The following is a 22,042-nucleotide window of genomic DNA, read 5'->3' on the forward strand; positions in this document are numbered from 1 at the left end:
AAGAGCTTGGTTATAATCAGGACGAGCCTGCACCTTTCTCTCAAATAATGCTTCAAAGAACCCTTCCGCATCTAATAGACCGTGTACCTGGTCAAGTTCAGCCTTAGAGCGGCTGATTTCATGATCAACGTGGGGGAAAGTCTCCCTAGCCCACTCCCTCAATGGTCCTTTAAGTCTTTTTAGTTTGGTATGAACCACAAAAATTGGAGAGCCCAATACCAGTTCCACCTGAGCTCTGCACCACTCTACAAAAATCCCCATGATCTACCCAAAACCTTTGCATGCGGAAAGGGATATTATTAGGCCGCGACACCGCTTCACTTCACACCACTAGAGGTGCATGATCAGAGGATCCACGAACTAAAACTCACTGAACCTACCTTGCATAGTGCAGATCCCAAATATCATTACAGAAACTTCGGTCAAGCACTACTTGCACATTCCCCACCCTCCTATTATTTATCCATGTGTACTTGTTGCCTATTGAGTGAATCAGAATCAGAGCTGCCGCCTCTAACATGGCTGCCAACTCCTCTACAGAGCCTATGTTGAAAATACCCGGGCCTCTTTTATCTCCTGCATAAAGGTAAGCATTGAAATCACCAATAACTAGCCAAGGGCAAGCCATACCTGCAATCGATGCCAGGTCAACCCATAGCTGGCTTCTAGCTGCCCTAAAACAGCTCGCATGAACCACTAAGATAATATTACTCAACCCATTTAATTCTACTCTCATGGAGATATGTTGCTCAGATTTCTTGATCACCACTGGCCGATGCAGTCCCATCTTCCATAGGCACCAAATATTGCCAGGGTCCTCTTCACGTTCATTTGAAATAAGGTCCGAGTACATCCCCAACGAAGTGATAAAACGACGAGGAAATCTCTCAGCACCAATCTTAGGCTCAGCCAAGCATAAAAAATCCGGATTATGTTCCTTCACTAAAGCTCGCAGATGTGCTCTAGCTTTACTGTTACCCGCCCCCCTGATGTTCCAAAAGAGGCAACGCATGTTCAGAACTCTTTAGAATTTTCCTGGCTCTGAGATACAACAGAGTTGGCTTCAAGTGCACCTTTCCCTCTACGTCGTGCGCCTATGATGATATTGCCCTGTTCAATATGTCTTTCCCTTACTTGGCACCTGCGTGGGGCCTCCAAGAAAAGTTCTGTTCCTTCACTTTTATCCTCTTGTGAATGATCTACATGAACTACCACAGCTGTCCTACCATTGTCGCGACATTCAATTTGAATAGGAGTGGGCCGGTTCACATCATGTGAAGCCTTAGCCTGGTCCAAAGAACTAGATCGGGGAGTAGAATCTACTCTCAAACTAATCCCATCTGAACCACCATGCACATCTGAACCACCATGCACGGTGGTCTCAACTACCACCGTGTTTGAACGTGATGCCGAAGTAGGCATGCTAGGTTGAACTCCCTGAAAATTCTCCTTCCCAGCTGCCAAAACCACAACAGTTTGCACCAAATCCGTAGCCTGCATCATTGTTTCCTTATTAGAGTCCAAAACCAACTTTGCTTCCCCCACCGCCCTGACCCCTGCCGGCGAGCTCCCTGAAACACCCTCGACTGCCGCCGATGATTCTCTAGGACGCCACTCCTGTTGGTGTGAAATGCACTGGCCTTGCCTCTCGTCATTAATGGCATCAGGCATGCCATCATCATGCTCCATCTCGCGGCTTCTGCAATGTTCCTCTCGATCCCCATACCGATGACATCGATGACATCGAGTTGACGGATCCTCAAACACAACTTTCTGCTTGAAGACATACATCTCCATGGACCCCTCCTGTTCCCGTTCAACATAAACTTCCTCGACCTGAGGCACAGAGTCATCTACATCCACACACACTCTCGCATAATGCCCAAAGTGCAAATTCTTAGTTCTTCTGTCAATGGCGATCGGCCTCCCCACCGCCTTTGCGATCAATAGAATAATATCCTCATGCCAGTATTCTTGCGGCAAGCCTGGAAAACGAATCCAGGTTAATCTGTTTGTGATAGCCTGATCATCAACCATGAAGTCTTTTCTCCACTGCTGGAACCTCAGGGTTTGTCCATCCACGCGAATAGGACTTCTTCTCCAGATGCATGTCATGTCCTCTGCGTTGTGAAATCTGAAGATAATGAATCCCTTGCTTAACGACTTCATTGAAACTCCTTCTTTCAAACCCCAGTTCCTCACTACATCTCGAACCTTGTCCATCGTGGTAAACCTAAAGTTCAGCCTTCCCAGGTGCGCGAACTTAAGCATGTTCAACTGTTCCACGTACGCAGCTTGGGGAATCTTGATCCTCGTGAGTAACCCATCTAGAACTGGGGCCGGCAGACTCTCAATCTCAGGTAGCAAAGGTCGTGTCACATTCGCATAAGACCTTGCAATCACCTATGCAACCTTAGGCTGATGCAGGAAAGTAGGAAAACCTAGGAAGCCCCCAATGTCAAACACAGCTGGTCCTGGGCATCCCCCAATCTCTCTCTGCCTGTCATGCAAAATGCTCCACCAATTGCAGCCATCCAAAAATTTCCCCCTTCAATCACGTCAATCATGTGGGGTAATGATTACAAAAATTCCTTTTTTAAGCTTAAAATTTCTCTTCCATTCCTATCTTGGCTAGGAGGGGTTTGAAATAGTAATATGATACCTGGAGAACTATGAGTTTTTGCAAGAATGAAATGTATAAACAAGTTTCGAGGAAACTGAATTAGCAACCAGATCGTCCTCAGCCAATTCCAGCCAAAATCAATCAATTTTTTGAATCGGGAAGTGAATCCAGCCGATTCCAATCCAATTCGACCGAAATCGGAGATAATCCAATTCCTCAAACAATGTGTGTACACATTGCACCAAATCAAAACTTCATCCTAAGGGTGTCAATTCAGTACCGAAACCATTTACGAAACCAGTACCGTACCATATTACCCCACCCTACGATATAGAATACAATTCGGTATGGTTTTGGTATGAGAAAATGGTATCGTACTCAGCACAAGATTGGCATGGAGGTTGATACCGGCGGTACATACCGATATCGTACCGAATTATGTAATACCGGTACCGTACCATATTATCGGCATATATTCTTATATATATACTAATTTATGTATAATAAATAATATATATAAGTATATAAGTATTAAATATATAAAACAGTTGCCAACCCAGAAGTCATATATCTATTAAAATAAATATAAGATAAAATCAAAAGTAAAAAACGTAAGAAAATCAAAGACTAAGAATAGTAGAAGAAAGGATTGTTGTTGAACTCTCAAGTCTCAACCCTAACCCTCATCAACAAAATGGTAAAAAAGTCAACGGATAGTCAAAAATTCGTATTCGATCCGCGTTTATATCCATTTAAGAGAACCCATATTTAAAAAGTCACTATCCGAAAAATATCTGAATCCGACCGAAAACTAATAGGATATCATCCGAATATGTCCAAATATAATCAGATACGAATGTGATAATGTCACTATCCAACCGAATTCGATCTGTTTACATCCTTAACAACAAATACTATTCCTCTTATTTTTCATAACACCACATCATATAAAAGGAAATTAATTTGAGCTTGGCTTTCGGATTTCAAGTCGACAATGGAGATCAAACTGGAGAAATAACATTGCACCCAGAAATCTAGATCTCATAAGATATTTGAATCTAAATTTTCCTAATTAGTGGCTAAAGCTTCAAAGATGGAAATAAGAGGATATAGAGGCAAGAATTTTAAATATTTGGATAGATTAAATGAAATTGGAGGAAAGAAAGGCCTATAAATCCACCTTCTTTAACCTCAATTCTGTGTCAATTGAGTCCAAAGAAGAACAGTTTCTCAATTTCTCTTATTTTTTCAGTGAGATGGCAGGGAAACGAAGCTTGGGTCGTCAGAAGATTGAGATCAAGAGGATCAATTGTGAGGCTTCTCGACAGGTTACCTTCTCCAAACGCCGGGCAGGCCTTTTCAAAAAAGCGAGTGAGCTCTGTACTCTGTGTGCTGCCGAGATAGCCATAATTGTCTTTTCTCTTGCAGGGAAGGTGTATTCCTTTGGCCACCCAAATGTGGGGTCCATCATTGAAAGGTTCCTCACTGTAAACAATCCGCCACAGGAAGCCGTTGTGTTGCCTCTTGTGGTTGCTCACCGTGCAGCCAGTGTTCGAGAGCTCAACCGAAAGTATACAGAGGTGCTCAACCGAAAGGAAACAGAGACGAAGCGAGCCGAGGCATTCAACCGATCGACCGCAGAAGCGAAGCAGAGCGAACCATGGTGGGAAGCACCCATTGAAAATATGAGATTGCTTGAGCTGCATCAGTTGCAAATTTGTATTGAGGAAATTAACCAGACTATGACGAAACGGGTTGAAGAGCTTTTGGCCAAAGCTGCTGTTACCTCCCCTTTCTTATCTATCAATCCAATGGGAATGGTGGATCATTTTCCAGCAACAAGAGCTACCCCAAATCCAAATAATGCTTCTTTAATCATCCCTCATGGACATGGTTATCGTCTTAGTCTTGGACGTGGTCTTTTCTGAACTACTCTTCTTCTTCTTCTTCTTATTCTTCTCTCTCTTTCTGTCTATCTGTATAGTTCCCTTATAGGTCATCTATGTAAACAAAGGATCGACTTATGAATAATATTGCATGGATTTTTAATCTCGAATCCTGATATATATGGACTCTTATCTCCAATGGCATGAGGACATGCATAACAAGGTTAGACCAGAGAGTGGTCTAAGAAGTAAGAACCCTCAATCCGGTCGGACCCTCGGCTGTAGCCTCATGCTAGAATCATGCCTAAGGAACTTTGTGTTGGCTTTATGTGTCCATCAAACCCGGTTTGGTACGGTTCAATCTGGTTTATTTTGTATTGAACTTTTATACATTTTGGTTTAATATCATCACATGCGATATAAACTTTTTTGAGTGTTATGTGTCCTTAAGTTTTACTTAAAATGGTAGTCACGACTAGGATTTGGGCTGGGCACCCTTATCATATGATGGTCACATTGGGTATGCCTAAACTTTTTGATGTCAGGGTACGAATGTGAGTGCACATAATGTTGTGCATTGGAGAAGAATCTACTTTGCCAATTACCTCATGTATTACTGCAAGATGTAGGATGGGATAGACATGTGATAGACATGTGTCACCGAGGCCCTGTACCTGAGAGGACCTTGTCACTGCGAAAAGTGACTGCATTCTTTGGATCATCAATGACTAAGATGCAACAGAGTCAAAGCCAATGTTCTGGGAATGCATGAGCATTTCGTGAGTGAGAGTGTTACTCAACATGGTCACCACTGTCCAATTGGGGAACAATATCAAAATAGAGATTGTCTGTGGATGGTCGGATCAGAATCTGGATCCAATGCCATTTTAGAAATGGTTCTTGTAAAACCTATTTTAGGCTAAAAGGTCGCAGTACGTACGCAAAAATAATTTGACAGTTCGTTCTTCCATTGATAACCATTGATTTAACTTATCCAATCACAGGCGTTGAACTATTTACCTGAAACCGGCTACAACCTGATCTCTCCCTCCTTCCCCAAAGATGACAGCCCAATTCCTACAGTCCCCTTCCCCACCTCCCTCTTCATCTCTCTCTCTCTCTCTCTCTCTCTCTCTCTCTCTCTCTCTCTCTCGTTTCTTACAGTGAACAACAAGGAAGCATTATGACTCTTCAGTGACATGAAAAGGAAGCAGATATCTTCTTCTATCTATACCTATAGATCGTTGATTTGTAATTTAAGAGAGTTGGGAAGTTGGGGTTGGCACAGATTTCTCTGTCTTTGCCAAGTTGCATAGCTTGAGGGAACCGAGAACAAATTGATTTCATGAGAAATGGTGCGAAAAGGAGACGATTTCTCATGAAATCAATCTATTGTGGTGACCTTCGGGCTACTACTCCTCCAAAAAAGTGATGTGATATTTTGAGCTTGTGCTCCGAAGCAGAGGTAGGTGGATGAAATGCAACTGAGTTCAGAGGCTACTGGCTCCTATCCTCTCCCATCCTACTATCAATCCATTAGTTATCTTTGGTTCAATTGAGAGTACAAGGACATCTTCTTCTTCACCCTTTATTGAGCAGCCCCAAGGCATACATCTACGAATCACAAACATTAATTTTAGAAAATTCAATCGAATGATAAATTGTTTTATTTGAAGGCTCTCTCAAAGTTCATCTGCCTCTTATTTGGCCAACCCCCCTTGTTAATGAGAAGGGGCAAATCAATCACTAGCTGTTGCTTTGTTGTCTGGTAGATAGCAATTAACATCTTCCCCTGTTTTCTCCTTTTCATCTATAAAACATCTTTACCCTAGTTAGATCATTATTGTGAAATGTAATGTGTTTCTCTGTTCAGTTTGGTTGTTCGATTTGATTTCAGGAACTCCGAATCGACAACGCTACCATCTATTGCAAGCAAGAATAGAATGCCATCTTTCCATCTTACTAAAATGGAAAAGAATCGACCAGCCACTTGAATTTGCCTGGGAGAGATGCAAATAAGTGGGATGGGAGGGGATGCAAAAGCATAAGGTGGGAGGGAATGCTGAGGCACAGAGCGGGCAGAGAGGTGTTTCTGGCTTTCTGCAAGGTTCATGGCTAAGGTAAGGAGGGAGATGTAGAGAGCTAGGGTTGGGAAGGGGGAGAGACAAAGAGAGAAGGCTGGGAGAGAGATGCAAATAGGTCGATGGGAGGAGAAGGGTTGCACACAGAGAGAGAGAGAGAGAGAGAGAGAGCACGAGGCTCTCACTGTAAGAGCCAAGAACCTGTCACTAAGTGAAACTTCATGAACGGTTGAGATCAACTTTATACCTAATCTATGATTACAGTATAAGAACGCAAGAATTAGTTGGCAGAATGTACGTACTGCCACCGGTCACCCTAAATTATATGTAGTTTTATTTGAAAATATTTTATCGTGTTTTGCGAGATCTGATAACGTACACAAATGCTCCCATATGGACATGTTCTATGGAATTGGGTTTGGCAGGACATGTGAACATGCCGTAGATTCCATAATGATGATGTTGATTAGTGGTGGGTTGGTACATAATAATTTATTATTATGTGAGGGTATAATTGGAATTTGCTAATTAATTAATTAATTATTTAATTTAGTTGATGTGGTGCTAATTATTATTTATCTATTAAATATAAAATAAATAATTAATTAAATATTTCCTATTAGATTCTGCTTCTTCACCAATTAGAAGCCCATCAGGTTTAAACAGGTTCAAGTCAATGTGGAGAGAGAGTGTCACTCTCACTGGGATTTCAAAGATAGGGTTTTGGAAACCCATATTATAAAAACACACCAAAAGGGGGGGGGGGAGGGGGCGAAAAAGGCTTGTACGTTTCTGGCTCCCTTCCCCCTTGGATGGTTTTGGCTCCCTTTCTCTCTCTCCTTCTTCTTGCTCTCTAGCTTTTGAGAGTTAGGGTTTTGGAAACCCATATCGATGCTTGAAGATTTGAAGAAGAAGATTTTGGATTGACTTGGAGAACCTTGGCCGCACCATTGGAGGTTCAAGTTTGTTTACCTAGTGTGCTCATTAGAGGAAGAACCACTATCTATTGGAGGAGCAACACTTGAGGCTCAACAGGTTAGTAAGTTCTTGTTAATTTCTCTTGTTTTTAATTATATGATAATCTAGGATGTGAAAGAAACCTGAATCAATCTCTTTATGTTGCGCATTCGGGTATGGGATGGATCCCTCTTTTCATGGGATGGAAAAGAGATGAGTTTTCTCTCTCTTATGGATCCCATAATTTTATGGGACAAGAAAGAGAAGGATTGGGTATTGGTTTTTCATACCAAACCCTAAATGGGTTACACCAGGGTTCCCATGGGCAACCGTGGGCAACCCTAAAATTTAATAGGCACCTGCGACCATGGGTTAACCCAGGAGGTATAAAACCCTAATTGTTTTATAATTGGTTTCCCAGGGAAATTAGGAGATGATCCCATGGACTGCTATTTGACTAACACTTTGCATGTGGTATGCCAAGAGCACAATCACTGACATTACTGACAAATTCGGTTAACAGTTCCCTTAGGATCTCCCGCCTAATGTAAGGAATACGCAACCCTAAAGGAGGGGAAGGACAAAGTAGCATAAGTAGAAGAAACGAAGGAGAAAGAAAAGGTCTTTGATTACTATTCTATAGGTTAAGATGCTGAAGCTTTAGAGCCAAGCTTTCCGGCCTAGTTAACTTCTGTTTTGCTCTGAGATCTAACTTAGGCATCAGAGAGTCCCCCCTAGAACCCATTCTAAGGCACTCACCTGCTCTGTCTTCTGGTTCTATTTGTGTAGGACGGAGCTGAATCATGAAGGGAAGATTTCAACAGCAACAGATTGGCACCTACTGTGGGGCTAGAAATTGGCTACGGAGCAATATTACCATCAAGTAGAAACGAAGGAAGGAAAACAATATTAACATCAAGGAATGTAGATCCTAGTTTGACGACCATCGACTTGCAACTGAATGCTCTGCCATCCGCAATCTCCCCCAACCACAGTGATAGTCGCCGTGAACATCCAAGAGAGGCACTTCCTCGCAATGAGGGAGTAGATCCCAATGCTCCGATCACCCAAAGTCAATTTGCTGCCATGGGAGAGAGACTGGAACTATTAATGAGGATAATGCTATAGAATGGTGAACAACAGAGACACAAGACTCACGATCCTCAACACCATCGCGACCAACTTCAAGTGGAGGGAAACAACAACTCAAATTCCAGCAGATATGGTGGAAACCAGTAAACCACCACCCCTCCCGCATGAGCAACCACATCTAGGAAATCAATCGGATCGAGCCAAGCATCTTCAACAACATCCTCATCCACAAGAACTACCTAGGAACAATCAACAACCGGGCAACCAAAAAGAGATCCTCCAACGTAGAATTCCAGGGATAGGAAATCAACACAACTTCGCTGAAAAAATAGAAGAACTACAAAAACAAATGAAAAGATCCGAAGGGACCAAGATCCCCAACCGAAGGGAGCTACTAATCTAAATTTCTCCAATGAGACAACACTCTCCGACAAAATAATGAGGGCTCCCCTTCCTCGAGGGTTCAAGATGGCCTCGATCGGAAGTTATGACAGAACCTTAGATCTAATGGAACACCTCAAAAATTTCAAGACCATGATGCTGCTCCATGGCACTCGAGAGATAATGCTAACCGAACCTTTAAGCTTTGATACCATGTTAAGTTTATGATATTAGACATAAACAATAGAAGAGAGTAAAGGAAGAAGAAGATCACAAGTTTTACATGGTTCAGGCCATAAGCCCTACATCCACGGATCCAAGGCCTACACAGCCATATATTTCATTATGATCGAATGAATTTTACATCAATTGGCACCCAAATATATAGAGGGTGAATGCACAATTACAGGAGGTAAGTATAGTAGGATATTTTAGGATATCACCAACAATTTTGGTGATCAAATCAGGAAACATATTTCGTAGAATATCTTAGATATAGGAGATAATTAGGGAAGCTTTATCACCAACGAATCTTGGTGGCCCGGTCATAGACCCGGTCCACCCTTATCTTCAATATACACGTTAACATCCCCCCGCAAGCGAAACTGGGGATCGTCCTCAGTGAGCTTGACCCGGAAAACTTCAAAACGTGAAACAACAATATGCTTGGTGCGGTGGTGACAGTTTTGCATTGAACCAGCGTTGCACAAAGCTGATGAGGAACATCAGTATTGCATAGAACCAACGTGTTTGGAGGCCATGATGAAGCCCTCAACCTGAGGCACGCCCCAATAAGGGACCTCAACTCAGGGCACGACTCAAGGACGGTAGGAACAAAACAGAAAGAGAGGGATAAAGTGAATAAGTTTCGTTTTGTGGCCCAAATGGGAACCAAAGAGAAGAAGATATGGTTAGGAGTGCTACAGTAGCACATCAATGAGCCAGGAATATGGGTACGGGTGAGATGGGAAAAGAAAATTAAAAAAAAAAAAAAAGAAGAGAGTAAAGTCCGTTTCAAACGTTGGGTTGGGTATCCGCGAGAGAGAGAGAGAGAGAGAGAGAGAGAGAGAGAGAGAGATATGTTGGATGGATTTTAGACTGGGATTAGAGGGAATTTAGGGGGGAAAAAAAAGAAAGAAAAAGAATTAAAGTCAATTTGGGTGGGATGGGCGGTTTCAGTGGGAGGGATTTTAGAGAAAAAAGACATAAATATATGTGAAAAGCAAAAAAAGGAAAAGGAGAAGAATGGCTAGATGGGTTGAGGAAACTAAAAGATAGAAAAAAATAAAAAACGTTGAACGTGGGTGGGGGATTAGAAAAGGAATAATGGAATTAAATAGGGAAGGGAAATTGAAATGGAATTTGCGGTGGGACTGACCGGGGTATTTGGGTAGGAGCAATTTGCGAACAATTGCAGTGGTGCGATGAAGACAGCGGCGACTGCAAAGGCAGAGGGCTGCAATTACAACCTCAGGCAAGATAGTGCGATCAAGACCAGAAACCAGCAGCAACAAGTGGAAGACAAAGATCGAAGAGGACCAAACCTTTAAGCTTTGATACCATGTTAAGTTTATGATATTAGACATAAACAATAGAAGAGAATAAAGGAAGAAGAAGAACACAAGTTTTACATGGTTCAGGCCATAAGCCCTACATCCACGGATCCAAGGCCTACACAGCCATATATTTCATTATGATCGAATGAATTTTACATCAATTGGCACCCAAATATATAGAGGGTGAATGCACAATTACAGGAGGTAAGTATAGTAGGATATTTTAGGATATCACCAACAATTTTGGTGATCAAATCAGGAAACATATTTCGTAGAATATCTTAGATATAGGAGATAATTAGGGAAGCTTTATCACCAACGAATCTTGGTGGCCCGGTTATAGACCCGGTCCACCCTTATCTTCAATATACACGTTAACATATACATATATTTATGTATTTAATAATTAAATAGACATGGTCTATATTGAATTAAGAACTGATGAAGAAGAATAAGATGCATCATGCCAGAACTCAGGAGGTTATGAAAGTGAGGTATCCTTTGATTTGCTCTACTATAATTTTAGCATATGCGTATCCATCGCCGTTCACCAGTGCAGTGATCGTTGGCGTCAACATCTGGTCCTTAACAACTGACACTAGCAGCCAACACCTCTGCATTTTGCTCTTCAGATACCTTGAAGATTCGAATTGGAACTGAGTTTAAACCCTACTCAAGCAATGGTAGGGGTATCGCCACCGGGGATTTCACGCCTCAAAGGTTGAAGATGAAGCTTGGAGATGGAAGATAGGGCAAGTCATTCTCCCTTTCCCTTGTTATTTTGGCTTTTTATCAAAAGGGTAAATGGGTCATCTCACAATGGTCAAGGGTTAATTTGGGTATTATAAAAAATCTAACTACGCCATGTCAGCACATAACAGACAGATGCTAACGGCAGGGGAGGAATTAGTAATTTTTCGAAAACTATAGGGGAATCGAATGTAAGGTGGGAAAAACAAGGGGAGGAATGTGTAATTAGGGCAAAGTATAGGGGAGGGGGACATAATTTTCCCTTTTTCTTATATCTAAGGTTGCTATTTGGTTTTGCAATATAGAGAGAATGACCAACTAACCATAGATACGTATCTAAAGCTTCTTTTCAATTCTTATAAACTTGATTGATTGATTAAAAAAAAATTCACTGTAATAATGGATCGAAGAAAGATTTGCCCAACAACAGCTGCAATAGATACATTGTGGATGGGAAGGCCAAAGTGACAGTGTGATTTTGACTATCTCTTCGTGAGTCTTATTTTTTTTCCCTTAATTTTTCATGTTGAACACGTAGTGCACATGGTAGTGTCTATGTGTTGGTTATCATTGTTGTCAACACAGTGCATGTGTGTTGTTTTTGTGAACACAGTGCATCTTGTTTTAGTACAGTGATAGTGGCAGTCCATGGTAGTTACAAAGGTCAGTCAATTACAGGCAACACTCTAGATGAGTTGTCAGACATCTAGCAGTGACTAGAAAGTGTTCCTAGCGTTCCTAGCAGCTCTGACTGTATTTACAATGGCAGTGACACCAATTACAGGAAACTGTAAAGTTTGGGCCGATTCTAAAGTCATTTAGCTAGTGAAACCCTACCAAGGGAAATTTTGTCATTTTAGGGTAGTTTGTCCGAATCTCTCCGGGTATAGGTTCCACTTTGTTAGGTTCAAGGTTGGGAGAGGCTCTCCAATCAAAATCAGGCCTCACACACCACCACACACCATTTCAAAATAAAGTATCATCCTCGTAGACTAAGCTAGCTCAAGTATGTCTATTCACAAATTCCTTTAAATTTCCTTAGACTCATAGGTATATATACTGCCACTGTCACGGCAGAAACAGTGGTTTATGCTTCTCTCCTAAGAATGGATGCAGTTAATTCTTCCATGTTTAGCGAGTAAATTTGGCATATAATGTTCTTTATTAATTAGTTTATGTTACAATGTTACCTATAATCAAAATTTTAGGAATGTGGATGCAAGAATGTTCATCATCACTCAAATCTGGGACCCAACCCATGCATACACCTTTGGGATTGTTGGGCGAATATGACAATAATTTGGGAACTTTTTTCAACAACCAGTCCTTTTTTAAGCTATGGATACTTATTCTTTCTCACACTAAAAATGATTTGTCTTTAAGCAACACTCCAATGAATGTTTATCTAGGCAAATATTCCAACAATTCAATAATATGGGAACTTTTAACCTAGACCAGTCCTTTTTAAGCACTAGAATCTGATTCTTTCTTTGGTACTTACCGTGAAGTCTCTATATAAGTCTCTTTGCATGTTCTTCCATTTCCATCACAGCAAAGAGCAAGAGGCAACAAGAAGCAACAAATACTACTCTCGACGTTCAATCCTAGCTACTCTAATGGCAACAGCTGTTGTTTCCAAGGCCACATTATCCAAATGCTTCTCCAACAAGAGCTTTGTGCTAAGTGTCCATCGCCTTCAGAATTCCAAAAAACAATCAAGAAATGATGAACTCCAACAAATATTTCGTTACTTGGATACTAATGGTAATGGGAAAATTGAAGGATCTGAACTCAGATCCTACCTGGCCTCCAAAAAGGAGTTCATGTCACCTGAGGAGGCTCAAGCTGTGACCAATGAACTCGTTGCAGCAGGCGGTGACAGTTTGACACTCAGCTTTGATGATTTTGCAATGTTGATGGAGCGTCAAGGTGGGGATGATGATCTGAAAAGAGGCTTTCAGATGTTCGCTGGGAAGACGTCTGGGTCCATTACATCAGAGGATTTGCAGAGGATATTCAAAATGTCAAATGAAGAGTGCAAGAGCATCATAAAGGCATTCGACCTCAACGGCGATGGTGTGATTGATTTCCCTGAGTTCCAGCAGATGATGGCTTAATCCGGTAACAGTGTTTGGACCTGTTCTATGTGCGTGTGTGTGTGGCAAATAAGCAGTTTACTAAAATAAAAATAATGGCCCTTCCCCTGTTTAGTTGTTTTGAAAGATGCAATGCAAGTGGGGGTTAGGCACTAGGACTGTAAGACCGGTGTGTACCACATAATTAATAATTATGAACAGGTTTGCTATGCACTGAGTATGAAGTTCAAGCTTGGTTATGTTCTTTTTTTTTTTTTTTTGTTTTAATTTATCGATATATCAAATTTACTGAGCAAGAAAAAGAATAATTACAACCAAAGGACAGCAGCCCTAGAGCATCTCAAGGGTATTCCTGAGACAAGAAGGGCACCCCTACCGAAGTCACAAATGGTTGTTGGAATTTGGAACATCCAATCCAACCAAGAATAGGAGTGTGGCTCTAACTAATAGCGGCATATTAAGAATAGGATTAGTCAATTCCCATGTGATGGATAATCCCCTTATGTAATTGAATCCTTGATTCCAGGTCGATTGGCGCAGACGTGAGTGTGGCTCGGTGGGCTTTTATCCATCGGACCATCCCTGACAATAGTGACGTGGTGTGACATCATGGGGTGGCTATATTTAGGTATATCAAAATTAAATCACAAAATTTACCTCCATTGAAAGAAAAAAAAAAAGAAAAAAAGGCACGTTATACGAAAAATGCCAAAAAAATGTAAAGTAATAAAATTATTTGACAGAAATGTCAATAAGAAAATCTTTCTTTTTTTCTTTGCCTTCTTGAAAAAGAAGATTTCAAGAAGAAAAAAAATAAAAAAATACAAGATATAATTTTGTATTTCGAGTTCCCTTTGCTTTTTTATTTTTCCAATCCACACTCAAATTTGCTTCTCCATCTTTGTCCAACTCATTGTTCCTCCCATAAATTTTTTTTTTAAAAAAAAAAGTGTAATCCAAAATCATTGAACAAGATTACACATGCCCGGACGAGTGGGCACCCCTTCTCAAGGGTATTCCTGAGAGAAGAACAAACACGTTTCTAACGGCACCCAGTTTGTAATTTCTTGTTATCCCTACAGACCTAGACTCCCTCTGGTTGGTTTGGCACTGCTCGCTTGAAAGCATGCCCGATGCTTGGTCAGTAGATCAAGTACTCATCATTGCATCGGTGCTTGATATGCACCTTCCACCCCTTCCATCCCCAACCAATGTACTCTCCTCCACATCAAAGGCTGACCCCCTTGGTGCCCATCCCTTGGCTGCCTAGTAGCGGGTCCCACTGAACCAAAAAAAAAAAATCTTCTTATACTTAAAGGTCGCTATTTGGTTTTGCAATATATAGATAATGATTAAGGGCCTGCATGATAACACGTTTGTTTCTCTATTTCTCTTTTTTTTTTTTTTTTTTTGGGAACAGAAAAATAAGAGAAATCTGTTTCTTAAGACCGGTTCATTTTTTGGTTCCTGGAAATGAACCGGAACAAAAAAGTTGCTAAGAAATAGGAAAAGAAAAAAGAAACTCCAATTTGTAGCTTCTCTGTCCCAAAAATAATAGGAATGATTCAACAATTGTAATTATTGTTGCTAATAGTTTTTTTGGATGAATACAAACTGTTAATAAAGAAAGCAAAGAAGATACAACAACTCAAATGGATCAAGAGGCCAAGCCTCAAACAAAAAACAACAAAGCAGCAAAAGGTTTAATAGAGCCTGATCTGAAGACCCCAAGAAATAGCAATATGATGATTCTTGAAGCAATCTAAGTCCGAAGCATGAAGATTGATCTTAGTTCTGACATCAAACTCAATGGCACTCTGAATCTACATATGAGACCGAGAAAAGGAGGTCCGTCTACGTTGATGATAAATAGTAGCACAAAAAATCATCTTTACAGCCCTATAACATATCGACTTTCCTTTAAACTCTTGTCTAATCCAACTCCACTCTCTGGCAAAGGAAGAGAGGGGCACATGAGAAGGGCAACACTTGCGAATAACTCCAGCCCAAATAGCCTTGGAATAAGGGCAATTAAAGAACAAAAGATCAATATTCTCCATATCATTCCAACAGAGACAACAATTGGGGATAGAGATGTTCCTGTGGGAAAGGAACTCCTGAGTGGGGAGGGAACTAGTGAGGGCACACCATGTAATGAAGCTATGTCTGGGGATGTGGTGAGTCAACCAAATCAAGTTCCACCAAGAAACAATGGTTCCTTTAGATCTAATAAGCTCCCACGCCGACGCTGAAGGGAACATCTTATTGGTAGAGGGGTTCCATTTAACAATATCACCGTTGCCGGAGGCCTTCTACCAATATGCTGAAGTTGCTCCAAGACAAATTAAAGATCTGAAGAAATTAAAGGACTGGGTCTCCAAGACCCATTATAGATGATCGAAGAGACAAGTGCCATCCTTTTAGCGCCGGTCATACTTAATTCTATCTCCAAACACTGAGAGAAGGACTCCACATGGGTGCCAATTGTCTAACCAAAGTCTTGTGGACATTCCATCATCAATCTTGAAAATTAACTATGTGATCTTGAACCAAATGTCTCAACTTTAGAATCTTTTTCCAAACCCAAAAAGCATCAGAACCGCATTTGACTGTCCAAATAGAGTCTTTCTTGAAGTATTTAAAATAAATCCACTGAGTTCATAAACCTTCTCTCTTTTTAACAATTTTCCAAAGAAGCGTAAGAAGACCCGCTTTATTTACATCTTTCACTCTCTTTAGACCTAGTCCTCCCTCCTTCTTTGGAAGGAAAACTGACGTCCAGCTGATGGTGTGAAGGAATTTATTATTGTCACTTCCCTTCCACAACAAGGCACACATGATGGACTCAATCATCCAAATCACATAGCCGGGAAGGCCATATATTCTAGTCCAATAAAGATATGAAGCCTGCATCATAGCTCGAACTATATCCAAACGGCCTGTGAATGAACGGGCTTTGCTCTTCCACAACTGAAGCCTTTTCTTGAGCCTATCCAAAATAGGAGAACAATGATGGAGAGAAAGCCTGGAATAAATCAAAGAGAGTTCAAGATAATGTTGCAAATAGTTTGTAAATAGAAATGGTTAAACTTTACCATTGCTAAATGCAACTATGACAGTCAGATTCAGAAATTGTCGAGATTAAAGTCATAGTTGAAAAACCGGGTTTTGATTTGGCCGAGTTTCCTGAGTCGAGTCAAAATTTTGGAAAACTTGGTCAACAGTCGAGTAAACTATGTTAGGGTAAAAAATGATGAGACTCAGTCATAAGTTATCAGACTCAGTATTTTTACCCGAGTCATGATAGACTTTGCGATTTTAGTCATTTAAAAAAAAAAGCCATAAAGCCGATTCACTTAGAAATTGAGTTGAGTAAAATAGTAAATTTGTGTTGTAAAACAGTAAAAAACCCTTAGCTCCTCGTCTCCCTTCTATTGTTCAATGGAATAAACTCAAAATGCATTGATATGTGATTACTTTTTTTTCCATAATTTTTCTATGTTTTTGTAATTTTTATTAATTTATTCATATTTATTGCATAAAAAATAAGAAAAAAAAAAAGTGAGTCACCATGATTGGGTTTGACAAGGCCGAGTCACCAAGGTTTTTTGAAAGGCGAGTTGAGTCAGAAAACCTGGTTTTCCAACTATGGATTAAACAGCCACAACACATTTCGAATGCACAAGTGAGGTGCACCGTCCAATGCACTTTAACAGTGCATTGGGTAGTGCAATGCACTTGAGAGGATAACAATGGTTCCTTTAGAAATATATATATATATATATATAAGGTGATGTTCTCTGCCTGGGAGTGTACGGGGGAGCAGGTTGCGCCGATACACATGGGGTGGGATACAACACCATTTCGATCATTCAGAGGCGAGGCGGTCATTTTGGTCCCCATGTGTCTTGGCACATCTTGCGTCCCAGCAGAGAAATATATATATATATATATATATATATATATATATATATATATATATATATATATATATATATATATATATATATATATGTGTGTGTGTGTGTGTGTGTGTGTGTGATACCCTAAAAATATTTTGAAAACTTATCAATGGAACATGCTAAGGTAAAAACAATTTATATTCTGAGGTGCATGTATGCGAGATTAGGTGATTTATGATTCTAGTTGGTTCACACAAAAGAACTTAAATGGTTTGAGCTTGAGTGATTCTATATGGATAAATGTCGAATGGTTGAGGACCAAGTCAATTATGGGTCAATTTATTGGTCAGTCTAACTCAAGTGTGAGTGGTTCAGCTATAGCAAAGTTTATTTTGGACCTTTGATATAGACTATGATTGAATAAATAAAGATATAGAGATAATGTCCAGGAAGTTTAAAGACTTATTTGGCCAGGTTTGCATATTACATCAGTAGTGCAAGAATAATAAGATTGATTTTGGTTTAGTTTAGTGATACAACGTTTTAACCAAGAACCAAGTTTTTTTTTTGCTAGAAGATCCTTGTGTTAAAGAAAAGGCAAAAGAGTCACAACTCCAAAAACAAGAAGAAACCGAAAGCAAAACACAAACACAGACTGGACCAGCCAGCCAGCTCCCCTAAATCATAACAAATCTATATCTAGGCAAGCCCATAGCATCACGAGCCAAATGATCTACAATATGACTAGGAAAGAGCAAGTTAGTAGAAGACACTCCGTTAATCGCCGCATGCTTTGCCAAATAGTCTGCGATAGTATTTGCTTCCCTAAAGCAATGCGAGATTTTCCAATTGCAGGAGTCAAGGAAAGGCTTGAGAGCCTACCATCTTTGGAGCGCAAACCACGGAATGTTTGAGTGTTGAATGGCCAACACCAAAGCTGCCGAATCATATTCAATCCAAAGGTCCATGAAGCCACTCTTCCAAGCAATTAAAAGCCCGTCTAACAGAGCCTCAAACTCCGCCACAAAGCTATTCGAAACCCGCAGGTATCTGCAGTAGGAATGCATGACTTGGGCTTGATGATTTTGAAACACACCCCCCACGCCTGCCCTTCCTGGGTTCCCGATCGAGCTGCCATCGATGTTGAGCTTGATCCACTGCCTAACCGGCCTATACCAAAAAACCTCCAAGACATCATGAGATTTGAACCAAGAACCAAGTTACCATGTTGGATATTATTTATATTGGTCAATAGATTTAGTTTGATCAAAGTTGAATTTTTGGAGTCTGATTTAGTAAATTGGTTAAATTTCTAAACATATTATCTTGACCAATAATTGATGGGCAGTCAGAGAGAGTGACTCAGATTTCGAGAAAACACCTATTTGCTTTGGATCACAAAGGGCAAGTCCTATATAACCATACTAATTCAATTGTGACGATTCTCTGGAGGAATCATGATATTCAAATGATTGTGGGAGAAAGAAGATGACATGCGATCCAAGTATCCGCAACTGTTTAGAGATCTTGATATGTAAATTTCGAGGACAAAATTTCTTTAAGGGGGATGGACTGTAATATCCCGCATTTATTCAGCGATCCAGGTAAGTTTAAATTTTGAGGACGAAATTTTGTTAAGGGGTGGAGAATTGTAATACCCTAATTTTGGACTAGGGGTAATTTGGTCTTTTTACTTAATATAGGATTGACGCAAGTTGAAGTGTAGGATCTTGGACTTGCTAGGGTGCACACATGATGGTAAGTAGTGTGCCCTAGTGTAACACCCTTAATTTGAATTATTCCTTACCTAAGTATAGAATTAGGGTTTTATTTATAACATATATAATTTGTTTTGGAAAATAGTTCATAGTTAGTAACCTAGCCTAGTGCTCAAACATTTAATTTAATTTGTTAGAGGTCTAAAGTTCTATTCTTTAGAAGTGCAATTAAACATTTTATTTCTTATAATTTTATAGGGCTTAAAAAGGGACTTCCACGATTTCTAGCCTGGGAGGTCTTTGAATTTTGTAAGAATTTAGTTAGGGAAAGTATTATGGATTGATAAGGAAAGGTGAGGTGGCAATTTCCAATTGGCTGAAAAACTCAATCTTGGAAAAAGAAAGTCTTTATAAAATAAAATCTCAACAAAAAAGGAATTTAGCTAAAATTAAACTACCTAATCTAAAATTTTAATTTAAAAAATCTTAAGTCAAGATTCCTTTTAAAATATTTTCATTAGAGGAAAAGTAAAGAGATCTACTTAGAGACTAAATAGAATTCTTCTCATCTCTTTCTTTTTTGTTAGGATTAAATCCCAATAACCAAATCTCAAACCCCATTCCCTTTATCATAAATTTGAGAGAGAAAGAGAGAGCAAGAGAGGAAAATTCGTGGACTATAGAGAGGAAGAGAAGAAGAAGAAGAGAAGAAGAAGAAGAAGAAGAAGAAGGAAGGAGAAGAAGAAGGAGAAGAAAAAGAAGGAAAGAGAAGAAGGAGATTCAGATTATATAGAATCAGCCATTTGACGTCCAATTTCGACCCTTTTGGAGTCAAATTGAGAAAATCTTATTTCACAATAAAACGTAGCCTCATTTCTTATTTTAGAAACCCAACTTGAATCAGCCCAAACGAATATCTAAGAAGAGAGATATCGCTGATTTATTGAAGGTAGGTCATTCTGTCAAAAAATCTGTGTTTCCCAAATCCTTGTTTAAGCAATACCTTGAAATTGATTTCATCATTACCTTACTCATGGGACTCCATTAAAGGGATTCTGAACTAGAAAAAGGTAGATTAACATCATTGAAGCATTGATTTGAGGTCACCTATAGAAACCCTAGTCGCTTCACACAATGTGAGTAGATCTTCAACCATTATACTTGATATTTTCCTTACATATAAAATTTATTTTGATACATTGTTTTAAATCTGAAATTTAGTTTTAGATTGAGATTTATCATGCCAAAAACATATTTCATTCATGTTTTTACTCAATTAAATTGTTCACACATGATTGCTTGCAAGGAATGATGATATCCTTATGATTTAATTCACATATGTGTGTGCAGAATTTTTAATAATGTCATGTTTATAGACTAATGAATCCAATGCTTATTTGTTGATAGTATGATGAAGGTCTTTGAATGATTCTTCATGATTATAACCTAATGCATGATGTTTGTGGATGATGCATAAAAATCTGATTTTGTTTTGGGTTTATCTTTTAATTTTCATTGATGTTATTGTTGGATATGTGATTGCGAAGATTTTGCCCAATCTTCCCTATTATTGTTCTTCACTTTATGCATTAATATGTTGATGAAAGTTACTGTTTTTAAACTTTATTTTCATTCTTTTCAATAATATGTGTTAGGGTGGAATTAGGGAGTCATGACCCTAAGTTTCGAACTTGGATGTATAGCCCTAAATTATAAGTAAATCCACGATTGTTATTTTGTTGTTTATCTTACCGACATTGGTGAATATGTTGGGGTAAAGATAAGTTGGCGAGTTTTTGAGCTACGGGTTTACCCTTATTGGAGCTATATGGACACTACTAGAAAGAGGGAGATGATAAAAAACTCTCCAGGAGGGCATTGCTGGTAAAACCTTAAGGGGCTTTGATTCGGTCTGGGGCAAGTTTGGTCACTAGTTTCTCTATTAGTTTCTTGATGTTGAGAGGGAACAGTGGTGTTGTAGTTGATCATAGCTGGAGTTCATACGCCGCTATCATGAGGGCCTTGACCAGTGTATGGTAACTAGTTCACACTAGTCCATTAGGGAGTGATGTGTTTGTTATTTTACATTCTTTGAAACTATCTTTTGTTGATTGTTGTCATATATACTTTTCATTATGGTAGTGGTGATAAGCAAATACGGTTATGATCATTTTATTTTGTTTTTTTTTTTCGGATCTAGATACACATATTATTGTATGTCTTTACATTTTGTATTACTTGTGCATGTTTTCACACCTGTATAGTTGTTGTGGATTTATTTGCTAATATTTTTCCGAAGCTTACCCTCACCGTTTTTCAGATGAACAACTTTATGAATGCGAACCTGGATGTGAGGATGTACTAGAGGAGGAGGTCCAAGAGGATGAAGCGTTTGGATTAGAAAAGGACGACTACTATTAGACACTTGACACTTCCTTTAAATTTTAGAAGAACTCATAGTTTGTTTGAGTTTAATTTAATTTTGGAGATTGTAACCTTTATTTAAGATTTTTAAGTTTAATTTAAAAGTTGTAATAACTTAGTTTGACTACCCTACTTTAGTTGAAGCCTTAATCTATACATTTTAGACTTATGTTTGTATTTTTGTTCTACTCCGGTTCATATCTCCTTAACATAAATGATCTTGTGGACCGTCAATGTCCCTAAACCGCTTGGGTGGTTTTGGAGGCGTTACAATGTGTGTGTCTGAGAGAGAGAGAGAGAGAGAGAGAGAGAGAGAGAGTAGAAGGGACGTAAGAGGAAGTCATGGGGAAGGAAAATAGCAACTGATAAATATTTGTTCATCCTGACAGTTTATTCAACAAGGCCTACTAAAATATATATGTTGAATCAAGATTCAGCCTAACTAAGTATATATAACACATAAACATGTTTTTGTGCATATTTCTTTCTAAAATTCAATTAAAACAAATTTATCATTACCATGTTCAGATCAAGAAAATAAGAACCAGTGAAATGCTATTTATCTTGTTGAAGATA

General features: G+C 39.4%; 3 protein-coding genes across 3 annotated transcripts; 2 read left to right on the top strand and 1 right to left on the bottom strand.

Moving 5' to 3' along the window:
* Positions 1 to 1,014: 1,014 nt before the first annotated feature.
* On the bottom strand, positions 1,015 to 2,223 carry LOC122643230. The gene has a single exon (XM_043836874.1). The coding sequence runs from the start codon at positions 2,221 to 2,223 to the stop codon at positions 1,015 to 1,017; it is 1,209 nt and encodes a 402-aa protein (XP_043692809.1).
* Positions 2,224 to 3,879: 1,656 nt separating this feature from the next.
* Positions 3,880 to 4,551, top strand: LOC122643232 (agamous-like MADS-box protein AGL62). The gene has a single exon (XM_043836875.1). It carries the CDS (start codon positions 3,880 to 3,882, stop codon positions 4,549 to 4,551), a length of 672 nt encoding a protein of 223 aa, XP_043692810.1.
* An 8,391-nt stretch (positions 4,552 to 12,942) lies between these two features.
* Positions 12,943 to 13,443, top strand: LOC122643233 (probable calcium-binding protein CML41). Its single transcript, XM_043836876.1, has one exon. The coding sequence runs from the start codon at positions 12,943 to 12,945 to the stop codon at positions 13,441 to 13,443; it is 501 nt and encodes a 166-aa protein (XP_043692811.1).
* The last annotated feature ends 8,599 nt before the right edge of the window (positions 13,444 to 22,042 follow it).

Source organism: Telopea speciosissima, chromosome 10, assembly GCF_018873765.1.
Source record: "Telopea speciosissima isolate NSW1024214 ecotype Mountain lineage chromosome 10, Tspe_v1, whole genome shotgun sequence".
In the NCBI taxonomy this organism is placed as follows: domain Eukaryota; kingdom Viridiplantae; phylum Streptophyta; class Magnoliopsida; order Proteales; family Proteaceae; genus Telopea; species Telopea speciosissima.